At 39.8% G+C, this 27471-nt stretch overlaps 1 protein-coding gene across 1 annotated transcript; it reads left to right on the top strand.

The window, feature by feature from the left end:
- The first annotated feature begins 231 nt into the window (after positions 1–231).
- LOC128359023 (C-Jun-amino-terminal kinase-interacting protein 1-like) lies at positions 232–25866 on the top strand. The gene is made up of 12 exons (XM_053319437.1): positions 232–303; positions 12820–12895; positions 14481–15077; positions 16250–16834; positions 19467–19724; positions 21429–21504; positions 21601–21767; positions 21851–21954; positions 23496–23606; positions 23940–24010; positions 24217–24315; positions 25723–25866. Exons 1-12 carry the CDS (start codon positions 232–234, stop codon positions 25793–25795), a joined length of 2289 nt encoding a protein of 762 aa, XP_053175412.1. The 3' UTR covers positions 25796–25866.
- The last annotated feature ends 1605 nt before the right edge of the window (positions 25867–27471 follow it).

Below are 27471 nucleotides of genomic sequence, written 5' to 3' on the forward strand. Positions count from 1 at the left end.
TGGAAGGGGTGTGTCCAGAGTCCAAGCTTGGAGCTGATCGATGCTGAGGAGACCGAGGAGGAAGAAGGGGAAGAGAGGGAGGTAGAGGAGGGTGGGGGAGGCCTTGTCCAAGCAGAGGAGCGCCTACACCGGCTTAATAAAGGAGAAGAAGAAGAGGAGGAGGAGGAGGAGGAAGAGGAGGAGGGAGGGAGGAAGCTGTCGCCTGTCAGAGGGGAATCAACCTGTGCTGTCATGGACAAATATCGACCAAAGAGACCAACCACCCTGGCTCTGTTCCCACAGCTGCCACAAGCCGGCACCCAGGTAGGCAGACTGGGAGGGTCTGCTGTTTTTAACATGAGCTGTGGAAATGGGTTACAGTAGAGTGTGTGTGTGTGTGTGTGTGTGTGTGTGTGTGTGTGTGTGTGTGTGTGTGTGTGAGTGTGTGAGTGCGTGTGTGTGTGTATGGGTGGATCCTGTGTTTAGCATGAGGCAGCAGTGAGATCAAGCTGAATAAATGGGTTACTGTGTGTGTATGTGTGTGTATGTGTGTGTGTGTGTGTGTGCTGGGAGGATCCTGTATCCTTCAGAATGAGACAGCATTGGATAGCTGTGTATTTGTGTTTGTGTGAGTGTGTGTGTGTGTGTGTGCGTGCGTGTGTGTGTGCTGGCAGTGGGTCAGCTCTGAAAATGGTTCATCTGACTGTCGCTATACAATATCTTACAGTGCTTCGATGAATAAATTCCTGTTTGGTGTATTGGTGCTGATATTCTTGCCAGATTCCTATATTTAGAAAATCATTAATAATAATTCTATATCATGCGGCTGGCTTGTGTTGTTTTTTCGATCAGACACACTGTAGGTGAGCAGCTAGGGCTTCAGAGTCTTGCTCAAGGACACTTTGATAGGACGCACTGGCTTGATGGTGTTGACCCTGATTGTGCTGTTAACACAAAATCCTCCAGGCTCATGAAATACATACATTTATGCATAAGATGGATTAGCAGCACATTCTAATAAGAGCACAGAAAAGGGGAGGGAACCATGCCAAGTCAAAAGATTAATAATTCCATAAAAAAACAAGTCCAGAAAATGCAAGGCGATAGTGAAACAGCTAGCCTTGGCTCCGTTGTTCAGTAATGAATGCTCTCTGGAGGGAGCCAGCGGTAGCAGCAGTAGTAGTATCCTGGTGTATCCCTTTAAATGAGCTGCATCCTGTTTACTGTGTCAGTTCAGATCAGAGCAGAGTCATTTCAGCCTAACCTGGGTTTCCCCTCAGCATCAGCATCCAAATCATTCAAGCATCAGTTTAAATCATTTTTGCAAGAACCTGGAGTAGTAAAAAAAAACTGTAGGCTAATCATTTTTTGTTGGCTGAGAAAGCAGAATCGTTACAGTTTTTAGTGGCAGCTTAATTAACGGTCACAACCTGAATTAACAACCTGAAAACGAGGTGAACAGCAAGCACGTTTCATATGACACACTGAAATAACAGGTGTAGACTTTTACATCTTATTTTTCACAAGCTGCTTGATCCAAATACTGAAGATCCCAATGAAAAAAATTAAACATTTCATGTTTTCTTGTGTAATAATTTCTTAGCGTTGAGCCTTTCGAATGCAGATATTTTGCCAACCAGGAATCTAATCCAAAAAGTGAAACTGGAACAAGTAGGAAAAGCTATTTGGCACATTTGTTAACACACTTCATTTTTCACCCAGATGAAAGAAATGCTGAATGAGAGATTTAACGGCAAATTATACTAAATTTCTCAAAATTTGAATCAATTTAACACATTTTTCAAGAAACCTGTAGTCCCTGTAGCTTGAACTTGTTGCAGCTTCAAGGCTTGATAAGCTTTAATGACAACTGACGTGGGTTTGTTAGAAGATTGATGTTTGACTTGACACAGGTTGTCAGCTAAGCTAGCTAGCCAGCTAACACATTTCGCTGCAAAACGAAATTAGTCAGCTAACATTATGTTAGCTTTTTGTTGTTGCTTATTCTTGGTGATTTGAGACTGATTTCAAACACAAGTCTGCAGCCATTTATTAAGAAACAGGCTTTAGCTCGCTAACAATTTTATCTTCAGGCTATAACAAGCCACGTTGTGATGCCACGTCTGGGCTACTGTTCCACTAGCTTGAGGGTTTTCTCTAACTGAGGGTTTTCTCATTGTTTTGTCTTAAAAAGTTCACTGACTATCTCACTGCAGAGCCTGCTACTATAACTATAAGATGTTGGATTGCACCTGGTTTAAGATAAACAACCATTCATTTGTTAGCTCACAAAGAACTACAGCTCCCATGAAGTTTCTCCAGCTTTTAATGTCATCTTTTCACCTTTTTAGCTTTCTAACCATTTTTATATCACAAGATGGTGATCTATCTATCTATCTATCTATCTATCTATCTATCTATCTATCTATCTATCTGTCTAACCTATAAACTTTTGGTGTTAACTGTATGCTGTGTATGCCATACTGTTGATCACCTATGGTCATGTGTCATGTGCTAACATGCTAAATTGTTGACTCTAGTGACAGAGATGATTTTGCTGCTATTCTTTTTGCTGATATGTGACCAATGACCAAACACACTCACATTTACAGTCTTTTAAGGGAAACAAATATGATCAAAGGAAGGGACATGATCATTTTAATGTGCATAATTTCCAGTGGTGATGAAATCAGCTAAATCATGTGAAAATCAAAGTCCAGATGTGAAATGTATATTCTTTTTGGAGAGAACTGTAGTAGTTCAGCTGTAATGCTATTATCTGAAGATCTCCCTTTGGTTTTATCACTAAGGATCATTAAACAGTTAATGATCCACTGTATCCTGACATGAAATACGACGGTGATGTGCTGACAGGCAGATATAGGAGGTGACTTTAGTTTCAGCTCTCTTCATGCTGAGAATGCCTGCTGACTCTATAGCTGCGCTGTAAAGAACTGAGCACTGATCTCAGTGGATTAAAGGCACGTACAGAGCGGCTGTACATATTCACCACACATTGCTGCTTCAAAGGATTTGTCACTATAGGTGTGAATGAGGCTTGACTTATATAGGTTTTGCATACTTAGGGCTTAATTCCATCTGGGATATAGTAGGAAATACTTCAGATGTGTCTATAGTACTAATACTGATGACTTCTACAAGTTTTTATGCCACATTTTTAGAGACATAACTGCTAGAAATGATTCCAGCAGAGGGGAACACTGCAGGATGAATGTTTGGATACTGTAGGTATTTCAGCAGTAATGCAGACTGTTGTAAGGATAAGGAGAAGATAGTGTTAGTGCATCTTGAACAATAGAATTCCCACTGAGCAGCAAATGTTCTACCCCCTGGTTCAGCCTCTAATGAAATATTGTCCTGTCCTCAGTCTGAATCTTATTGGTTAGGATACATAGACATTTTCTCCAATATTTGCTATTAACATTAATATATGGATATAGTCTTTCCTAAAAAGAAACAAATAATACCCATAACAAAATATTAGGAACACTTTTAAATATACTGCACTCCATTTCCACTACCTACTATGGCCTCAGTAATAAACATATAGTATAATGATCACCTTTCTGACAATGCCAGCAAAAAATTAAAATGAAAAAGCTTAATTAAAGTAGAATTTATGGCCGTTCTCTTGGATTGCATTAGACTGCATCAGTGTTCCTAATAAAGTGCTCAGTGTATCGTGTATAATGTTAAACTGGTCAGGGTAAAGAAGACTCAGAGTTACCACATTCTACATGTAATTACTATTGATCAAACATATTCATGTTTAGTTGTGAAACCAAAAGAAGGGCTTCAGGCCACAGACAGCCAGTGCAGTAGTCTACTGTCCACATCAGTCACACAGCATATTAATGGAACATGTATGGTGATCATCATCATGTGATCAGCTGCTGTGAGCTGTGTCCTCACTAACCTGTCCTGTTTGCCAGCTGGACTCACCGCAGGACCTGGATTAGACTGATCACACTCACTACCACTTAACATGAATGACTGTAAGCCCTGCGTAAACACGTGTGTATTTGTGTGTGTGTGTGTGTGTGTGTGTGTGTGTGTGTGTGTGTGTGTGTGTGTGTGTGTGTGTGTGTGTGTGTGTGTATGAGTGAGAGCAGATATTGACTCTTGGCTGCAAATTAATCAGCTAATTGTAAGTTCTAAAATTAGCAGGCGTGTCAGTGCAGGAACACCAAGCTGTTTCTGAGTGCTGCTGTTTGTGTTGTTCCAGTGTTCCAAGATGCAAATCCAACTACAATGAATAGGCAGTTATTAGTTATTATGAATTATTAGTGTTTAATACTACACGTTGCAGTGACCATTTGGTCATCAAATCAGATTAAGACTCATATCTTACTCTTCCTACTCCATGCCAAAAACTTTCATTATAGTATTATAGTATTTTTGGTTTGTGATCATTATAGTTGTCACAGGTCACATGTGTCTATTGTTCTAACTGAAATGACTTACATACCATATTTTTGCAGGTGTGAAAATTACAGCCATGCAGCACTATATCTGTCAGTGATTACACAAAATGATGATGATTCATGAGTGTCTGCATTTACTGCTCACTGTAGAGTAATTTACTGTGTGTCTAACAGGAGAGAATTATGAGCAGTTCAAACACCTTTGTTTTGTAGAAGCTTCAAGAGGCAAATTTTCAGGTCTGGTTCCAGTCCCCTGAATCGCTGTCCACATCTCAGATTTTTCTCAGTGATTTAATAGATCTGGTGTTGTGCTCATTGACAGGTTTCCCTTGTAGGAAAAGGAGAATTGTTGGCTGGATTAAGACTGTTAAAGTGACAAGCAATGATGAGATGGATGCAGTCATGCAGGTTGTTGTTGACTTATAGAAACACTGTTATTAAATTAAAGTTAACTGCTCCGAGCAACTGTTACTGCTAAATTATGTTGGCGGAACAAATATGTCAATCCCTGTTGATTGGTTTTGGCAAAGTGACCCCATGCAAACAACAACCAGCCAACACTAACTTGATGTTAGACTGAATAATAAAGAAAAATAAATACAGTCTGATGATCAGGAATGGCACTGTTTCATAATAACTTACAGAAATGTCCAACTTCCTGTGGTTGATTATGTTTATTTTCTTATTTTCTTAATTATCTTGCAACTGCTCAGATTAATCTTGGGACCCCCAGAGTGATCACAGCCCCATATTTGGAACAACTGGTGTAGTCATGCGAGTTGCAGTTAATTGCTAATTACTAGCAGGGAAAATAATTGATCTTAAAGCAATATAACAAAGCACCAATAATGCATTTTATACAAGTACTTATTTTTTTATAGATGAGCTCTGTATTATTTGTATTGGAAAGCCTAAATGGGAAAATCTTGTTTTTCAAAGCTGGTGCCTCATAAATCATGTAAATCTTCACATTTCCAAAGCATTCAGAAATGTTCCAGATTGTTAACTACCTTGCAGGCATTCATTAGTCTCCTTTTATTTCAGTACATTATGAAAATTACCTTACACATGCTTGAAACCTGAGCTAGAACACACAATCCACCACGTTTTAGTCTCGTCACAGTTGTCTCACCTCTAGGTGGTAACGCAGCTGTAAGTGCAGACTCATTTGAGCAATGGTGCATTCACATGGCTGCGGTGCATTGACATTTCTCTGCAGTGGAAAACTCAAAGCCTGTAGACAAAAAAACTGAGTGAACATGGACGTGGTGAAAATTCATTCCATGTACAGTGTGGTGGGATGCTTTTTTTTATGTTTCTCTTATCCCTCTGGTGGGCATGGAGCTTTGAGCGCATGTGGTGAATTTAAGGGGGGGTTCAACAGCTGAGAGGGTGCACCACTAAGGCCCAGGAAGGGAACCGCTTTGAAAAAAGTAATTTAATAATAAATAAAGCAGCACTCTGCAGCCTCTGGGGGACAGGCTGCCTCCACACTGTTTACTGCAGTTAAGAGAGCAAGATTCAGCATTACAGGCAGCTACATTGATCTGTTATGTCTGTCCGAAAGTCATTTTAAGTTCACTTTGAATTGGAGGGGTCAGGTGTCTGGACAGGGTTGATGACAGATTTCTATATGCCAGGAAATGAGTTAAACCTGTTCCTGGGCAGATGGATTTGTCACCAACCTCTTAATCCACTGGGGATCCCCAGTTTGTTTTAGGGAAACGGTGGCAACAGTTAGACCTGTGAGCTGCAGTGTACACTATACTGCAGTGGTAGACACACACACTCACACACACACACACACAGCCATGCAGTCAATTAAGAGATTAATTTAAGCACTCTGTCAGTGACAGAGTTGTTCCAAATGTATTTATTTAAACTGCAGCTACTGATGATACAATGATTAGCTTGGTTAGGTTAATACCATGTAGAGTGGCAGGAATGTTTCAACTGTTTAAATACATTACTATTAGATAACTATTTCAACCATTTAGCCTATACATTACTGTATGTTTAGCTAAACACTTTCAACTGTTTACCTGTTACTTTTAGCTAACTATTTAACCTGTTTATCCATTACTTTTAGCTAACTCATTGAACTATTTGTTACCTTTAGCTAACTATTTCAACTGTTTATCCATTACTTTAGGGTAACTAATTTGAACTATTTGTTACCTTTAGCTAACTATTTCAACTGCTTATTCGTTACTTTTAGCTAACTATTTCAACTGTTTATCCATTACTTTTAGCTAACTAATTTGATCTATTTGTTACCTTTAGCTAACTATTTCAACTGTTTATCCGTTACTTTTAGATAACTAATTTGATCTATTTGTTACCTTTAGCTAACTATTTCAACTGTTAATCCATTACTTTTAGATAACTAATTTGATCTATTTGTTACCTTTATCTAACTATTTCAACTGTTTATTCGTTACTTTTAGCTAACTATTTCAACTGTTTATCCATTACTTTTAGCTAACTATTTCAACTGTTTATCCATTACTTTTAGCTAACTATTTCAACTGTTAATCCATTACTTTTAGATAACTAATTTGATCTATTTGTTACCTTTAGCTAACTATTTCAACTGTTTATCCGTTACTTTGAGCTAACTAATTAGAACTATTCGTTGCTTGTAGCTAACTATTTCAACTGTTAGCTCTTACCAAATATTCATTACGTTTAGCATTTTAGCTATTTATCCATTACTATTAGAGCTATCTATTTGAACTATTCAACCATTAATATTAGCAAACTGTATTTTACACTCCCTAAGTTGCAACATGTGGTGTTACAGTTAAGTCAATATGTGGATTTACCTTTATTATTATTCCAACCATTATTTCTACTTCATCAAATCCTCTCCACAATCTCTGTACGTGCCGCTTGACCACTGCACAAGTAGGCCTGGTTGGGAGTCACTGCTATACTGCATTATTCAAGCATCACAAGAATACCCGGCCCTCCACCCAGAGGTGATTTAATCTTGTCATTAGCCTTGGATTTGGCTCTTTGACTCCCTGCAACCATCCATTTGCTACCACAATCACCCAATTTAACTCTTCACACACTGATACTATTAAGCCAAGTCTCATGACAGCAAACAAATATATAAATTCTTTATACTTAATTTAAGAATGTCTTTAAAACGAGCCCAGTCCTCCCCTCTCCTCTTCTTTCCTCTCCTTCTGCAGTCAAACACAAAAAGAGCAAGAGCTTGATGTCATCAAAAACTGCTGTGTGGTGCAACTGCTCGCACAAAAACAGCTAAGAGCGGGTTAGAGCGACATCACAAGCTTTTTTTTTTATAAAGAAGTGACACTAAATTCAACTAAATTCTTTCTTTTTTTTCAATCAAGGGGCCAGCTAAGCAGCTCATAACTTTCATTACATCAAGGTATGGAGCATCACGGCAAGTACCAAATTAGAAATTTAAAAATGTATATTACATTCACTATTCAGAGGTTGGGTTATTCCAGACCCATGAAAACATCTATACTGCTTCCTCTTCCTCTCAGTCAGTTTATGTGTGTCTCTCTCTTCCTCCACGTTCTCTACACTCCATTCACTCTCTCCAATCTCTCATCCTTTTAAGAGCTTCTTATCATGTCTCGTTATCATCTCTCTCTGTCTCAGCTCAGTTAAATCCAGTGGCTCCTTTGCTTGCCTGACGTGATGATTCCTTCTAGTGCCAAAGCATGAAGTGATAACTCCAATCACTGCAGAAGCACAGATCAACCATCTACAGCATTACAGCTCATATCCTCCACTGTGTGGGACAAAGGTCAACACATTCACAGCTGCATTTGCGCACTACATGATCAAAAGTGTGTGGACAGCCCTGTCTAATGCTAGTCAGTGTGCTGCATTTAAAGCCTTATGCCTTTATAGAACTGGGTATATTTTAATCCATTTTTCACATCTTTATCAAACCAAGCTGAAATTTCATTGTGATACATATAATAATAAAACTTACATCAGCTTTTTCCCTCCAATTGCAGTAGCCAGAGTTTGTGATCTTTTTATAGCGAACAAACTTTGCTCTTTGAGCTCTTGCATTGTGGTAAAGCATCCTGTGAAATGTATAATCAATATAAACAGGTTTTTACTGTGTTCACTTACTGTCCTTCCAGGCCTGGCTGTGCTTACTGAGAACTGACAGTTCAAGATTTTGCTTTTTTGTCGATAAATTGCACAGTGTGTTGAAGCTGACTTGTAAAACCTGTGCGGAGGGAAAAAGAGCAACAAAGCTATACCAGACAGCTGACCTGAGTGTCCTGCAGGGTGACAGCTGGGATCGTGTGCTTGGGTATAAGCTGCAGCTCAGACTCCACAGTGAGGCAGAGAGGAAGTGACAACTCAGCCTGTTTCCCATTTGACCTTTTCTGATGCGTCGTGTTAATTGAATGATGGTTTCTTGCCTCTTTGAATCAAATCTTCTCTTAAATCTGCAGAGAACAAGTTGTCATTCCCTAAATGACAACATAGGTCTCTTGTCAGTTTATTCTAAGACAACCAAAGGGTTTTACATTTCATTTGAGCTCTATGTTATCTGCCACAGATCTACAGGGTGTTTGTTGAATCCCTAAGTATTTATATATTAAAGTTATAGTATTTAAGGCATTGGATCATAGAACATAGAACATCTGATGTGGTGCACACTTAAACACAGGATTTAGGAAAGCTGTTGCAACAATTTGTTACTGCAGTCAGGAGTGGACTGAATGGATGAACAGTTGAATGGTGGATGAGGTTTTTCATACAAAGGAAATATTGAAAAGAAAAGATTACACATCTGAACAATAGCACACAAATAATTGACTAACATCAATAATTCATCTACAATCTGGCATTTTCATCATCTTAGTATAGGACTAAACACAGGAATCTAGTATTATACAATGAACAACCATCTGCCACACATTCCATATACATTACGAGGGTGTGAAGTCCATATTTTACATCAGTTCTTTCTTTTTTCTGCATGCAATTATTTGGAGGGAAATTTTGCAGTCACAGGCCTGAAGGATGGAGTTATATAACCTTCTGTTAAGGTCTAGTCAGGAGTGGCAGTCTGTGCTTTGAGGAGGAGGATTATGATTTAACATGAATGTATAAAGTGCACAAATTAAACGTTGCTGGGATGTTATGTGTCAGACTATATTTTGGCGAGGAGAGGTGACCTCATAGATCCCTGTGGCCGTTGTGGGATTACCAGCAGAGACTTTAGAGAGTCAATACTCAAGAGTATCCTTTGTCTAAATAACCTCTGGATGATTTAGTGTGAAAGTGTTCTTTTTATGGCATAGAATTTATTAAGAAGGAGATTTGGAAGACGGGACTATATTTAGAGGTGTCCAACCATATAATGTACATAAAAGGACATAGCACAGTGTAATCCAATACAATAACAACACTAAATCTAAAACTCAGAAAATAAATGTTTTGCCAAGGTGGTAACGCAGTGTGTGTCCTGCTCAAATTACCAAGATAACCTAATAGCTCTGTCTCCTGATGTCACAAGAATTTTGGGATGTGTTTATGAGCCAGAAAAGGTTTGGAAAGTTATTATGTAAATTAGCCAAAAGGCCAATTTTTTCCCCTTAAACTGGCTGCATCATTCTTCTTTCTGCACATTCAGTCTGTAAATGTCAGACATGAAGGAAAGTAAAGATATCATCGGAAAAGGATGAGCTTCATACAGAGATACTCCGACGCTCCCTTTCTCCCTGTCTCTCTCTCTCACACACACACACACACACACACACACACACACACACACACACACACTCTCTCTCTCTCTCCTTCTTTCTTTCTCTCTTTCTCTCAGAGTAACCATAGTAACAGAATCGGGTGTGCAGCAGGGAGAGCAGATGTATGATGGGATGTTAGTAAGTGAGTCAGCGCTCTGCGTGGTTCCCATGACGTTGAGGCTGTACTGTCACGCACTTCCTGGTTGATGCTCCTTCCTCTTCCTGACAATGTCATCAGAGAGAGAGAGACAGATTCAGGATACAGATTATTATAGTCATTTTAAGGGAGATAAATGTGTTTGTCTTTTATGTTACTGGTGTCTAATTCCTAGTTAATAGTTATTTATTCCAAATGTAAAGACTTATAAGAGAAATTTCAATTGTTACATTAATAAACTGAGTATGTTTGTCATTTAACTGCAAAAGCATGTAAAGTGCACTGTAAAACACCACAGTGGAATATAGTGGAGTCAGTTCATCTCATCATTTACTAATATTTAATTCAATCACGAGGTAAGAAAATGTAGCACTGAGAGTTTACTAAACTCATTAAAGACCGTGTAAAGTGAATTCAGACATTTTCTTCTAAACACATTAAGTAGGTCATAAATGTCTATTTCTAAAAAAGGTGTAAAAAGCATTTCAACCAGTGACGTGCGGTGAGGTTCATGTCTGGTGAGGCACTGACTTCATCCAGAGACATTATAATAAGAGCCTTAGAAGGACTTTGCTTCATCACAATCAGATTTACAAACATATGAACCCTACAGAGTAACTTATTCACCGTTTGATTGGCAGCAGTTAACAGGTTATGTTTAAAATCTCATATCAGCTTTCTTTACACATACAAACTGTAGCACACAAAAAAACACATTTAATTTAAAAAACGTTATTATGGTCTTACCTTTACTTATTCTGCAGCTAATGAGTCGTAATAAGAATCACTGGGATCAGGAGCGCCCCCTGCCATGAGGCCGGAGAACTGCGTGCCTCACTTAGTGACTTTTTGCAGCCGTTTTATGCTGCTCAGCACACGAAACACGCTACAAACACTGTACATTATATCATCAGCTAAACTATGGAAATTTAGTTCATATAGTAAAAGTGTTTGAACATGTTAATAGCGACATACAGAGAGACAGCTGTACAGCTGTACTGTCTCACTGCATAGCATGCCAGCGCAGTAAGCCGAGTCATTGCGCAATCCATGGTGAGGCTCGTCTCGCTGCTGCCTCACTGCGCGTCTCTTTTCAGTGTTTGATCAGTACATGTGAAAATTCAGCGATTTTCAATTAAAAATAATCCGAAACTGGTAGAGTTAGATAGAAAATGACGTTATAGTGCAAATCACTGGACAAATATAACCATTTATTATTTTTTTCATTTTTAAGTCTTTTTCCATGATAACAGGTGAGGCACGGCTTCACCTGCCTCCCCTGACCGCACGTCACTGATTTCAACCATTTGAATTGTGGAGCGAGGCTTCACAAACTGTGTTTCAAGATTTCTGTGTTCAAGATTTAGTGGGCAGGTCTGAAAATCACCGCCGAGCTAGCAGCTGAGTTAGCAGCAGAAAGCTCTCAGACGTAGCGTCCATGTTTCGGGTAGAGGTGGTGACTTTGATTGACAGGTGACACTTGGTAGGGGCGGGGTTTCAGCAAACTCGGCGGCCACTCCCACAGCGTTTGGGAGCAGAGAAAGAGACTGATTTTTACACAACTTTGAAGCTCAATTTCATATATTTGGCGATTTTTTTAATCATTCAAATTTGGCAGGGTGGTTAACAACACACTTTTCTGTGGTATGTCAAACTCAGAACACATATTTATATATTATACACACGGACATATTTACACACGGACTTTAAATGTAGTTTCTATAGATGTACAATTAGCATATTAGTAGATTTCTCAGTATGAATCAGAATCTGTCTAGTGCACTGGTGTATATTTAGGGCTTCTCAAATGGTTGATCATATCCAGAGACCCTATAGGTGATTGAAACACCTGACATGTGTCACGTGTAATACATGTTAAGATGAGTCATTGTTGTTTCTTTCCCATATTAAAAACAATGCTCATCATGATGAGGGCTAGTATTGAATTCAATCCATAGCCCGTTTCATTTAACAAGGTTACAGGGAGAAGCCTCTCATCATGTCTTTGTTACTTTTTTTTGCCTCTAAATTGAGCTAATTGACTTTGAGCAGTTTGCATATGTATTTGAATACACCTGTAATTTTGGTATTGCCATTTCAATTTCAATGGTGATTAATTAAAAAAAAAAATGAAATCAGGTATTCAGTTGTTTATAAGATTAAAATCTTGATGGTCATAGTTTGCTTCCATAGAAGAGTCTTTTAAATAATCTGCTGGAACCTCAGTGACCCTGCAGGATCAGATTTGGATGAGAATTGATGAAAGCAGCCCTCCATGTGTATCACTTTCTTTAGTAAGGCAAGATTTTATAGTTTAACTGTACCTCAGGCTAAACTGTGCACCAGACCTCTAGTGTGTGTGTGTGTGTGTGTGTGTGTGTGTGTGTGTGTGTGTGTGTATGTGTGTGTGTGTGTGAGTGTGTGATAACCCAGTTAAATCATGTGTTGGTTTTTGCTCTGTTTCATTGACTCTTACCAGGACTCCATCAACAACAACTCTTTAGGCAAGAAGGACAGCTGGAAAGACTCCCGCTCTTCCTCCCCACACATTACAGGTATGGACATTAAATAGGTCTGGATAAAACTCAGGTAGAATAAACCTATCTAATACTCCAGGAACAGACAGTTACCAGAGATGGAGGGCTTATGCTGCAATTCATTTTACTCAGAACTCGGAATAAATTGACCTCCGACAGGGAAAAAGTGCAATGAAATGGTCATTCAAGTTGGAATTCAAAGTTGGAAACTCAGGCAAGATCCATCTAGCTCGAGTTCACAGACAGAAACACACCTGCCCACACAGTGCGAAAGCAGAATGATCTTTTTATAAATTTTTTATTTATGTAATGTTTGTGTAGTTGCCATTTCCATTCAGCTGCATCTGCTCTGGAAAACCTGAACACCCACAGCAAACTGATAATTGTATGGCAAGTCTCTGAACTTCACAAGCATCTACTGAGGACCTTCAGATTAGCAATAGGAGGAGTAGGATAGTGTCTACTCCACTAGGAAGAGTAGGCTAATTCAGAGAGTTGTCACACAAATATCAGTTTGCTGTGTCCATTTTTTCCCGAGCAGAAGCACTGCAATGCATTGAGATTGAAAGTCAGGAATACCGACTTGGAACTATCAACTTCCGACTTGCAAAGGATTGCACCTGTAATGATAAAATATAGAGTTGCATTATGGGAAATGTAGGATCTGGCTTGAGCCATGCTATGGACACAAAGTTAGAATATTTAATCCTTTGATTATGATTAATTTTTATTTAAGGAATCTATTATGAGTCCACCACCTTCCCAGCCAGCATATTCATGTGGGCCCCATAAGGGTTACATTTGGACTGCAAATATGGGTCCTAAGTGGGTTTGTCCGCCATTTCCATGGTGCCCCCGCCTGTGTTTGCCTATATGGGCTTCAAGTGGGTTCTTACTGGGTTTCAGGTGGGGCCCAACTGGATGAGTTACACAAGACCCATGTAGGCCCCATATGTTTGCCCATATGAGGTCTAATTGGGATCAGAATGAACAATAAATGGGGCCCATTTAGCCAGCTCACATGGGCTTCATATGTGGGGCCAATGTGTCTGAAACAATAAGGGGTCCATATAATTTGCACTGTGTATGCCCATGCCCGCTTAGCCCACTTACATCCCTAATGAGGCTCATACAGTCAGCCCACACGGGCTTCACATGTGAGGCCCATGTTACTGAAACCATGTGGGTCCCGCAAGATTTGCCCAGTTCAAGCCCATGCCCAACTCAATACCCACGTAGCTCACATTTAACCCATGTGCGGCCCACATGGACATGCTGGCTGGGTTATCACCTTATCACTGAGTGGCCCTTAAACCTCCATCTTTATCTACACAGTAACATCAATAAATATGGACAATTTAAGCCACTACAGTTATGTGCGTGTGAGAAATAAAGAAATGTGGGAAATGCATCATAGTACAAGAATGACAACAAAACCAAACTGAAGTGAAAACGTGTGTACAGGATAAACTGCTTACAACAGGCTACTTTAATAATCCCTCTGTCTACATCTGGTTGCCTAATACTTAATCTGATTGTTTGTGTGTGTGTGTGTGTGTGTGTGTGTGTGTGTGTGTGTGTGTGTGTGCATGTGTGTGTAAAGGGGATCTAGCACCACAGGATGTTCAACCAAAAGCAGAGGACAAAGTCCGGCAGGGCACCCGCCGCCCGGCCCCCAAACCACCAACAGCCAATGCAGCCAACAGCAGAGCCAACACTCAGGCTGCTGCCACCACTGCAGACACACGAGCTCGTCCACGGGAAAGACAGCTGTCAGGAGTCACGCACACACAGTCTTTCAGCTCACCAAGGAGTCAACGGAGAGGAGGAGGAGCAGGAGGAGGAAGAGGCAGAGGTGGAGGCAGAGGAGCAGCAGCAGCAATGAGAGAGAAGAGCCTTGGTGATATCAGAGGGAGGGATGGAATGACAGCAGGGAAGGACGAAAGAAGAGGAGGAAGACTGTGTGAGGAGTCCAAGGGGAAGGAGAAAGAGAGGCCCGGACATCAGAGGCCAAGAGAAGTAAATGGACTGAAAAACAGGGGGGCTGATGGGAAAGGAAAAGTAGGTACTAAAGTTGATAACAAAGCAGGGAAAGTCAAGCTGAACAACGTGCTTTCTAGCCAGGAAGTTTATCTGACAGCCATGGTCGTCCCACGCACGCCTGTAGCATCAAGAACCCAGGACAAGACCCAAGACCAAGGTAACCCACCGCCTCCCCCCTTCAGAGCACAGGGTGGTGTACTGCACAGAGACTGTCCTTCGATTAAAGCATCTTTTCTGCTGAAGTGTCCTTGAGCAAGACACTTAATACTGTAGCTCTATTATTATCCATATCAACCAAATAAGTGATTTCCAATATGATGTACTGTACATGATTCAGTTTGTTTGACTGTAATTACTGTTCAATAGATCAATAATTAAGTGGTTAAGTACATAAAATGTAATTGGTCTGTCATGGTCTAAAAGCGAAGACATTTACACCTTGACAAATTAGAAATTGACAGTATTGTCAAAATGACAGTACATTTGAAAAGAGATAAACGTAATTGATATGTTGAATTAACAAAAAAATAATGACGTATGTGGTATCATTATAAAATAAGCAAGCAAAAATAGGAGTGCAAACCTCAGAGTAAGTGCTAAACTGTGTGGAGCTAGAGGAAATGTCATAGTTAATTCATTGAAATTAACAAAAGAAGTTACCATCTAAGGGCAAATGTGAAATCACTAAAAATCGTCTTAATGCATCAAGTTGTTACGGGGAATATATTTGGTTTACTGTAAACATCCAGTAGACATCGATAACATTCACACTGTAAAGAAAACAAAACAAAAACAATAAAACTAAAAGTTGAGAAAGTTTGAAATGTCAAACCATCAAATTTAAGTAACATTTTGAGTCAGGTAATTTAAATGAATCTCTTTTGTTTAGCTGTCAAGATCATCCAACTTCGAACTTTGACTTGTAACTTTACTTTGTGTTAAGGAAACTCATATCTATGTGCTGTACACACTAAAGGTTCCCAGCTTCCAAATGAGCTTGAATTCCCCTATGAATGGCACTTGGCATATTACATATCGTCATTTGATATTTTCAATTTGCTACTTTATATATCTGATGCTCATATACACACAAACAAATTGCTTGGCAGAGGTCAATCAGTTTCCACATTGGTGTAAAAAAGTTAAAAATAAAGAAACTGGAAAGTATTGTGCTGGTTAAATCAATAGTTTGCTCTTACTTTAAAATATATAATCCTCTATTTTTGCTATCAAATGACTTAATTCCCATTTTCTTTAATCTGATTAAGTCTGTTCAGATATTTATGTAACAAACCCTGCATACCAACTGTCTGTATTTTGTGTTCCTAGGCCAAAACCATGACAGGACCCAGGAAAATCCTCCTGCCCTTTCCCGGTCCAGCAGCGAGGGGGGGTCAAACAGAATGTCCCTCAGCTCAGACACAGAGGGCCCCCCACCAGGGCCCCTGAATCCTTCTCTGTCCCACCCGACCAACCCTATCATCAGTGAAGAAGAGGGGGAGGGAACTCCAACTCCTTGCGCGAATGTCCAGAATGGTCCAACCCACTGCCATGAAGGTAATGAAAAATCAAAGGTGGACTATACCAAGTCAGAGGTTCACCCAGGGGGAGGAAAATGTGACAATAACACTGAGGTGGATAGTGCCAACTCTGTCACTCAGGGAGATCCTGCAGCTGCTCGGACTGTACCAAAGAGCGAAACTTCAGCAGGGTTAAATTATGACTCTGTTAAATACACTCTGGTGGTCGATGAACACGCTCAATTGGAGCTGGTCAGCCTCAAGGACTGCTTTCACAGTTACAACGAGCACAATGATGACAGCGATGCAGAGACGGTCTATCAGTCAGCCAATGAGGAGGAAGACCCAGAGTATGAGGAGGAAAGGAAGAGAAGAGAGGAAACAAGGAAGCAAGGTAATGAGAAAGAGTCATTTCGTTGCAGGGCACATTTTTGTCACAAAGCAGTATCATGAGTTGGTACAACAGTGGCTGAAAGTCTAAAAGGAGGATTTGTAGTCTGTCCCCGCGTGGGCATCTGTGGGAAGTTCATAGTCTGATTTCATAAAATGAAACGGGTTATCCCTTTGGGATCATGAATATTCTCAGCAAATGAAAAGGAAAATGCAGACCATTTGCCAAACTTCATGGTTATTGCTCTAGTTTATAAGACATCTGATTTACCACCAAGGGATGGTGGGAGCTAGAGGTAAGGTCAAGGGGACACTAAAATCAGTGGATTCTTCCTCTAATGTCCCTGAATGTCCATGGATTTAATGGCTTCCCAATAGTTGCTGCAATAGCCTGCCCTGGATCCAAGTGTCCACTGACAGGCCAAGTGACCAAGAAACCAGCCCTTTCAGTGAGCGGGGGAAACATTCTGCCCAGCATCACAATCAGAATCAGGTTTATTGCCAAGTAGGTTTGCACATATATTGAATTTGCCACAGTTTTGTGGTGCATAACAGTAAAAATATACATCAAATTAAGTAATCCTAAATAATATCAAAAGAAATAAAATAAACAATAATTTAAATATATATATATATATATATATATATATATTGTAAGTAAGAAGAAATGCTACAGGTTTACATTTTAAACTGAAGAGAAACAAAATATTGGCCAGAATTGTTGTAAATGTAGTATATGCAGTGTGCAATTAAGAATAAAAATAATCATCATCATCATCAACATCGTCATCATCAACACCATAATAATGCAAGTTGAGTTAATGTAACATACCATGGTGGATCAAAGATCACAGATGTACAATATAAGATTATGAGATTTCACATATATATATATACAATATAACATGTGATGTCCATGGGTCAGATAGATTTGTGTCAGTGGAGGTCCAACGCCTTGTTGATAAGGCCGGCTGCAGCGAAGCAATGGCCTGGTTGCAGGCAATAACCGTCTCAGCACAGCAGATGATACACTGCAGTCTGCCCTTGTCCTTGGCAGCTGCCAACAGTGTACCAGATGGTGATGGAAGAGGTGAGAATGGACGCTGATGGCTGTGAAGAAGTGCACCATCATTGCTTTGGCAGCCTCTGCTGAGCCTTCTTGGCGAGGGTGCTGATATTCAGCTTCCAATTGAGATCCTGGCTGATGATGGTGCCCAGGATTCAGAAGTACTCCACAGTGTAGATTGGGGAGTCACATCGGGGAGTGATTGGGGTGGGTTGGGCTGCATTCCTTCTAAAATCTACCATCTTCACTGTCTTTAGAGAGTTGAGTTCCAAAATGTTTTGTCCACACCAAGACACCAGATGGTCAGTCTCTCACCTGTGGGGAGTTTCATTCCCACCAGAGATGAGCCCAATGAGGGTGGTGTCCTCCACCAGCAGCAGAACCGTGACAGACTGATGCCTGGAGGTGCAACTGTTGGTGTACAGGGAGAAGTGGAGAAAGGAACAGCAGCCTTGCGGGGAATTGGTGCTGATGGTCAGTGAATCAGTGACATGCGTCCCCAGTTTCATATGCTGACTCCTGTCAGAAAAGAAGTCTATGATCCACCTGCAGGTGGAGTCAAGTGCATTCTGATCCTGCAGGAGAACCAGGATGATCGTGTAGAATGCAAAGCTGAAGTCCACAAAAAGTCCTGGCATAGGTTTCTGAATAGTCCAGGTGCTGGAGGATGTAGTGAAAGGCCACATTGACTGTGTTGTGTACAGACCTGTTTGTCTAAATATGAACTGCAGGGGGTCCAGGAGTGGGCCTGTGATGGATTTGAGGTGGTAAAGCACAAGGTGCTCAAGTACTTCATGACCACAGAGGTCAGGGTGACAGGCCTTTAGGCAGTCCTGTGGTCCTTGTTGTTTTGGGGATGGGGATGATGGTGGAGGATTTGAGGAGACTGGCATATACGGTATGCCAAGATGTATGTGAACACCAGAGACAGCTGGTCAGCAAAATGCTTCAGGGTGGATGAGAGATTCTGAGAGTCTGGTCTGGCTGCTTTGCAGGGGTTCTGTCGCTTAAACAGCCTATTAACATATTTTTCCAGGATGGATTGTTGTGTTTGGGGAGTAAGAGGCCTCTAAAGTGGCCGATTGAGCAGCATCACAGCCCCCCTGCTGAGGTGGGTGAGCTGGCATGCATCACATTTGCCTCATTCAAGTTGGACCTCAGCTACAAATTTCAAGACTGTTACAATATAAAGAAGCAATTGAGAGAGATACTGGAATTCACACTGTGACTAATCCTTCATCCTGATCCTGAGTACCTCACATCTGCAGAAAGAAAAATAATTTGGGGAACGGGCTTGGAGATATTTAAGTGAAGGGTTTGTGATTTGTACATATAGCTGAGTGTCATCTGCATAGCAACATATCATACATCTGTATCATGCATTAAGTTGGAGCAAAAAAAGAGTAGAGGGCCCAATACTAAGCCTCGCATCTTTACTAAATGAGAGTGCAGGTATGGCCTCAGAAGAGTAGATTCATTGAAACACAATTCAAATCCACCCTGCTTTTTCTCACTAGCCTTAGTTTCTTGCTGTTAACAGTCTACCCTTTTCTGTGCTTCCTGCTCCAAGACAGGAGGAAAGAGGAAGAAAAACGAAGAAAGGAGGAGGAGGAGAAGAAGAGGCAGAGGGAGGAGGATGTGAAGCGGAGAAGGGAGGAGGAGGTGAAGAGGAGGAGGGAAGTGGTGACGAGGGTCTACAAGCCGTCCAAGGTAACGTCAACCACCACTTCCGAGGAAGAGGAGTCTAACGGTGGAAGAGCCAGCGCTCCCAGAACCAGGAAGTTTCTTAACCTGTTTGCCAACAATAGCAGCCACTACAGTGCCACTGGTAAGTTAATTGTTTAAATATTATGTTTGAATTAAAATAAATAAGGTCTCTTAATGCAGTCACAATGTCACATTTTTGAGGTTGTGGTTGAGGTGAAAAATTGTTTGGATATCAAATATTTTGAAAGACAAGTCACAAACCCCTGTGCTCATATCAGATGGTTTAATAGCAGGTTCAGCCATCTTTCTCTTCATTTAAGCTAGAAGGATATATAGTCTCTTTGTTTCTGTAGACTGCTATGACTAGACATTTTTAAGCATGGGTTTATTGCTAGCTGCAAGTTATCTTGGTTAGTTACTAAAGCCAGAGAACCTAAAGAGGAAGGAGCCAAGGTGGGAGCTCTTGTGATAACCACACCCCAGTGACTTGAATAGGTCTCTAGTGCCAGTGATGCTTTTGGCAGTGTTGGGAAAGTTCACGTTCTACATGAACTAGTTCAGTTCATAGTTCACACATTTTAAAATGAACTAGTTCAGTTCATAGTTCATAATTCCAAATTATGAACTAAGTTCACAGCTCCAAAAAATGAACTAGTTCAATTCTTTTTTTCAATACGTTGCGAACTATACTCATTTAAAATTGTTGCTACAGCCAGCAATTATTTCATTAGTTTAACACTGAAACTATGTGTCAGATTTCATCCAGTTCTATGTACCGTTTTAGATTAGCAAACGATGTAACTGAAATTCGGATTTTATTTTTCAAAGCCGGTGGGCAGAGTTTGCACATAAACGTTAGATTGTTCCCTTCCTTGTCGATTTTCTCATAAAAATCGCTAAGATAATTATATGATACCTCCTTATGTCCACATGCTGCTGTCGCCTCCATGCTGTTTTTTGTTTTGTTTTGATGACGGCAGTGCGACACTGGCTGCCGTTGCCTTTGGTTGCCAGATCCACTCAAGTTGAGCTCTACTCAATTGTGGCGCTCTCGCACTTGTTAGAATCTGGCACAGACAAAGAAGCACACGCAACGGTTGGGCAACACTTTAGTGCGGTGTGTTTTTTGCCTGAACCTTATTGAACGAAATTAAAGAAGAGTGAACGTGACGTTCACAGACACCAGAATGAACGCGTTCATAGTATCGTTCATCAGGCAGAAATACCGTTCGTTCGTTCAAGTTCACCAAAATGATGAACGAGTTCATGAACTTTCGTTCAATGAATGCGTTCATGCACAACACTGGCTTTTGGAGCCACCATCTGGTGTCTATTAGTCAAACTGAATTTCAAGGCACTTAAGGGTTCACTCACACAAGTTTTTGTTTGGAGCAAAATTAGAAAATCCCAGTAAAATTTGGTACAAGCAAAGTTGGCAGATCACCAGTTTCCCCAAACCCTTGAAAGCTGTAAATAGTTACTGTTAATTTATTTATTCCAATGTTGTCATTGTCATTACACTACAAAAGTAGAGCTAAGGGAGGTTCTTTATTTTTCCTTAGTATTGAGGCAGGATCTTGTAGAATAGTTAGCCACTAGTACGGCTGATAAAATTAACTATCACTTCATATTTAAGACAATTGTTTCCTCTTAGTTGTTACTTTGGTGTCCTGCATTAATCACATTTGCCAAATAATAATAATAATGATGTATTTTTGTCAGTTGTTAGTCAGTAATGCATTTTGTTCCCAAGCTTTAGAAACCTGGTTCTGTAGTTTCTTATTAATTGTTAATTGTGTGTATAATATTGATCTTTATGATTCAGGTGCTGGCTCATTTGGTCTGTTCTCCTGTGTTTTGGATGGTGTGGAAAGACAACAGAGTCACAGAGCTGTTTACAGGTTAACACATATTAACATACACAAACTAATTGTTGAAATGTGGGAATGAACACACTAGACTGAACATTAGAGTTACACTTTTATGTCTCTTTTAAGGTTTGTTCCCCGTCATGCTGATGAGCTGTTCTTAGAGAATGATGACCCACTGCTAATTCTGAACGAGTCTGAGGACCTCTGGTGTCAGGGTTACAACATGAGGACCGGATCCACTGGCATCTTTCCTGCCTTCTATGCTGTCAGGTTGGACAAAGATAACAACAAAGGTAAACACAAAGAATTGGAGTATATTAAGTGAATATCATGTATAATAGCATGTGATCATTTCCGATGTTCCTTTGTTCTCCAGTTCAAAGAGATGGCTGCATAGATCAGTTCATGGTGCGATTCCTGGGTTCAGTTCAGGTCCCCATCCACAAAGGCAATGATGTGCTGTGTGCTGCGATGCAGAAGGTAAGCAACAATAGACATGGTACAATAAAACACCATGAAAGCTGATTATGATTTATGAATAAACAACAACCTCCAGCTGGTGTTCATCACAGCATAACAACCAAATAAAAGCTAATAGCCAGTAGCAAAGTAGGCTTGCTATAATTATAGCCTGTCCTGGTTTTACATTAAAAAATTAGTAAGTCATTTATTTACAATACCTTTAAAGCACCTCAAAGCACCAATTAATATTTATCTATTAAGAATCAAAGAATGAAATGGATTGCTCACAGTGACAAAACCAGAGAATTGTCACTCAACTCTCCATCTTTACAGCATCTCTTTTACATCTTTAGCCTCTTTTAGCTTATTGTTTTAGTTTTAGTGCACATTTATTGTTTGTTCTGTCTCTGTGCTATCAACTTAATGTCTAGCAGTAGAAGACAGTGTTTTCATACACTCAAAAATCAAACAATGATAAAGGCACTGTATGCTGGCTTCTTACATAAATCTTACATATTGTACCTTTAAACGTTACACCTCCTATTCACACAAATTAATAGGCTGGACTACTAGGGCAATGGGACCAATTGTGCTGAATGAGTGATGAATCACCAGCTCACCCTGTCAGCCTAACCATGTAGATATTTTTAATATGTAGATAAACTTTAATAGTGGAAACTGGTCACAGTGAAAGGATTAAATGAATGGAAGGAAAGACCCGTTGAGCAAATGTAATTCTTGGTGGAATTCTATTCAGCTCCATTTCATTGACGTGGGGAGACAAAATAAAACCAAAACAATGTGTGATTTGGTTGGACTGACCTTTTAAGAGACTCATATACAGTGTGTTACATAAGTGGAAAGCTGAACTTGTTGCAGATGTAAGCACTGTATTTTCCCTAAATCCTTCAGCGGGGTCTAAATCCTTATTAAGAACATTACAGCACAGAGCTGCCTACTTTAGCTTCAGGCTTAGTTTGGAAACCACCACAGACAACAAGAACAACAATCCCACGTTAGTTTTCCTGCTGCTTCTTATCTAACTTACAAACATATGTCTCGTACTGCATCTCTGCTTGTTGAATGAGCCACCAAGCAAACATTCACCAGTGAAAAGTGCACGTCTAATATCAGTTAGCAGGCTTGTTAGCTTATTAATTACAGCTGCAGCACATTAAACAGCATGTAAACATACCTGTACATCTCTTCAGACCTGTTAGATGCTGTCTGTCCATAGCAGGTTTACAGATGTGTTTATTGTTACATGTAATGCTAGTCTGCCAGCTGCTGTCAATCAAACACAGACACCTACATCCCCCTCTTTTTGAGAAAAAAGGCAGCATTTCTGATATTTCCCAAACACCTTCTTTCTTCACTTTTAAAAATGCAAAACTATTACTAATACATTTTAAAAAACCAACATAGTTACATTATTTCTGACTGCAAAGTGGGATGACTAAATATGATTTCAGTTGTACTTTAAGATAAAGAGGAGTGTGATGCTGCTGTTCATTGATTGACTGACTAATCATTTAACTTGTTTACTTATGTTTTTACAGGTAGCGTGTAACCGGCGGTTAGCAGGGCAGCCTCCCTCAGCCTGTGTGCTGGAAGTCAGTGTGAGGGGTGTGAAGATCAGCGTCCAGGACCAATGTCACTCTGCTAACAGGGTACGTGTAGGACTATATCTACACACACCCCTTCTCTCCATCTGACCTTCTTCTTTCAGTGCCACACCTTTCAAAATCAGCAAAATCCAGCAGCTGGTAAACATGGCGCTGACAACATGTGACTTCCACATAGCCAGCTGTACAGCACCCTACAGTGGCATACAGCAGTAACTACAAGCTACACGAAAAAACGTGATAGTGGTTTTAACTGGTCTGCCAATGTGGAAAAGTATGCCAGGATTGTTTCAGAAGTATTTAGCTGCCTCACACACAACTAGACACACTATGAATGTAATGTCTTACATTTTCTCTCTCTCTCCCTCCCTCTCTTAGGGAGACCAGTGTTTCCATTTCTTCCAGCTGAAGAACATCTCATTCTGTGGCTGCCACCCAAAATACAGCAAGTGAGTTAATCTACTTAAGAGTCTAATGAATTTCCCACACGTGTATGAGAAAATGTATGAAACTGTACCTTTTCACACAATCTATTTAGTGGCATATTTTGATCATCATGATGTAATGCTTAGTGACTGTGTGATTTCATTCACACTGTATATGTTCAAAAACTACACTGTAAGTCACCTGTGTAATGCTTATTATTGCACTACAGGTATTTTGGTTTCATCACCAAACATCCTGACCAACAGCGCTTTGCCTGTCACGTGATGGTGGCAGAGACAACATTACATCCTCTGGCTGAGTCTGTAGGGTAAGCCATATTCTACTCTATTCCATTAAGTCTAGTTAGTAGTGAAATATTTATTAACACTTAATTTGCAGGTGTGTAGTTTCCTAATAATTACTCAGGACTTTACCTGGAAATAATTTTGTGATTTGGTACTAACTATGGGGGGAAATGAATTCCTTTGCAAGAAATGCTCAATTTAAAGCAACATAAATATTAACTATATATTCATTAATTATAGAAAAATCCTCTCTATTTTCAATTACACTGTATGCTTACACTGCATTCCCCATAATTTGCAATGAATTACATATCTGTCCTTTGGAAATGTCTAAATTATTAGGCATACAAAATGAAGTGTTACCAAAACTTGAAACCGTTTCAACATAATGGTACTCATCTGCATACAGCTCTTCAGTTAATTTCATAAGTAATGCTGCATGACGGCTAATTCATGGGTGAGATCTCCTAAATTACACAAAAACATGTCTAGTCATGCACAGGTTTCATAGGGACCATTTCTTCATTAGAAAGCAATTCCACTGAAAACTGCTCACAGTGAGGTCAGGTGGATTTTCTCAGAGTAATGCGAAAAGATGTTGCTGCTTTCAACCACTTTCACATTGAGATGGAAGCTAAAAACAACAGATATCTCAAAACTATGTGCATGGCTAGAACCAGTAAAAATGTTTTGTTAAAAAATGTTATTCTCTTTCATCACCATTTAACCATTTAACTTGAAATACATTATAGAAAATGAGAAACATTTGGAACAATTGGCAGAAATAAGTACCCTTAAAAATGAACAATAAATATGCCCCACTCGTAGCCCCTACTGGCTGAAAAGTTCATTACACCACAACAGATGGACAGAGCACAGTGTCTGATGGCCTGATGGTGTGTTAAATAAAAGACTAGTTGATCACAAAACCATTAGCATACTTTCTCTAGGGACACTGAATGGTTTTCTACAACATTTCATTGAAACCTGGCCATTAGTTTTTGATAGTGTGAACAAAGTTAACATTTTGTCTTGAGAGTGGCACTAGAAGATAGTTCATGGAGCATCTGGAACTGGAAAGGGGTTCATTTTCTGGAAAGCATTAATGTGCTCTATGACTCTCCCATGTGTAATCTGTCCATTAGATTTGATGTATCTTACTTATGAGGAACGTTGACCTGTAGGTGGTGTTAGAGGAAAGGTCAGAGTAGCCAAAAATAATAAGATTTCAGTAGATTTCATCCACTGAGAACCATGGATATTTACTACTAAGTCAGTCAGTCTCAGCAGTTCTGAGCAGTAGTGAATCCTCCTCTTGACCAAAGAGCTGTCTTTTTATGAGAATACTTTTTGTTTCTGGTTATCATCTTGTCTGTCACATGCTTTCCTAAATCATTATCCTCTGTATTCTCTTCTCTCATGTCTCACAGGAGGGCCTTCCAGCAGTATTACAAAGAACATATTGGCTACTCCTGTCCCACTGAAGACATCTTCATTGAATAACACCTCTCTTCAATCCACACTATGTACTAAATAGTCACTATGTGCATGTAAGCCTGGTCTTACACCACAAACTGGACCATTGCTATTATCTTCGTCAGACTACTTGCATGGTGGATTTCTTTTCATTTTAGCTGCTACAGCCAGCTTTTCCTTCCTTTGGCCATGTCAAATAGAAATACCTCTATGGATGGATGGGATCACATGAGATCTCCATGCAGTAGGAACATGAACCTGCCCAAACTCAAACACAAATATCTGATACTGATGTATTTTATCGGCTACAATTACTTGCCTTACCACCTATGTAACTACATGTAGATATGGGATGTTAACCCTCATATACATCTGGTACGTTGAAGCCTTCAGGACGATGGAGTCAATTTAGTGATAGAAGGTATATCATCAGTTTGTGAACCTGAAACTAGTGCTGAAATGAATTTATTAAATGATTAAACATCAAAAAACAATAATAGTCTTCAGCCATGCTAGCAGCTTTGTGGGGCTGTAACAGGCTCAGAGGTGCTTTGAGCTAATGCTAATGTCAGTATGCTAACATGTTCACACTGACAATGTTTACCAGGTAATATTTACCACATCCAGCATTTTGGTTTAGCATGTCAGCAGATAACATTTTCAAATCAAGCAGTGAAGACAAAGTACAGCCAAGGCTGCTGGAAATATTATATTATTATATATATAAACAAATTGAAAATTCCAGTTAATGATAGTGCTAATTGAAAAGTCACAAAATCACTAATCTTATTACCTTTGGAGAGTTTGAATGACAATTGTTCCAATATTTTTCAAGATATTGCAGTCTTGACCAAAGTGACATATAGACGCTAGTCATATATCAAAGTGATATATGACTAGCGTGACTGCTAAAAATGCTAATTAATTTCCTAGTTGCAGTTTCAAAATGATATGCCTTTTTTTCTTTCACATCATTGTAAATAGAATATGCTTGCATTCATATTTTATGTCACATGGCTGGAAACAAGCTTCATGTACTTGGATGAAAAGGATTTGTACCTTCAGTTGCAGTGAGCTTTACGTATTAGGGCCACATGAGGTAAAAAAAAAGTTTTTTTCCTCAACGAGATTAAACTCGATATGTTGAGAATAAAGTTGAAATATCATGCCGACTTTAATCTCAGCGTGTGGATATTTAAGTCGAAATTTCGACAATAAAGTTGGCATGTCAGGCCAACTTTAGTCTCGATATGTCGACTTTAGTCTCGATGTGTCGACTTTATTCTCGACAAAACTATGAGAGAGTGCGAGCGCTCCTCAGATGCTGAATCCGGACAGTCAGACTCAGACACAATCGGTTGGCCCACGAAAATGCCATGCTGGACATGTCGAGTTAAATGTCGGCACGCTGAGATTAAAGTCGGCATGATATTTCAACTTTATTCTCAACATTATGTTGTGGTTAATGTCGAAGTTTCCACATGTGGCCCTAATACTCTGTCGTAGAGCTTACATCAATTTTGTAGAAGTTTAGCAACTGGTTTGTAAATCAGCTTCTAAAAATCTGTACTTCCAGCATTTTATTTTTACAGATGAAAAGTGGCCTGGAATCAGACACAGCTAGGTCAACTGCTCGGTAGCTAGTCATTTTATCTACCAAGAGTTTAAAATCAGAGCACAAAGCTAAACTGCAAGTTCATTAA

Source organism: Scomber japonicus, chromosome 5 (assembly GCF_027409825.1).
Source record: "Scomber japonicus isolate fScoJap1 chromosome 5, fScoJap1.pri, whole genome shotgun sequence".
NCBI lineage: Eukaryota > Metazoa > Chordata > Actinopteri > Scombriformes > Scombridae > Scomber > Scomber japonicus.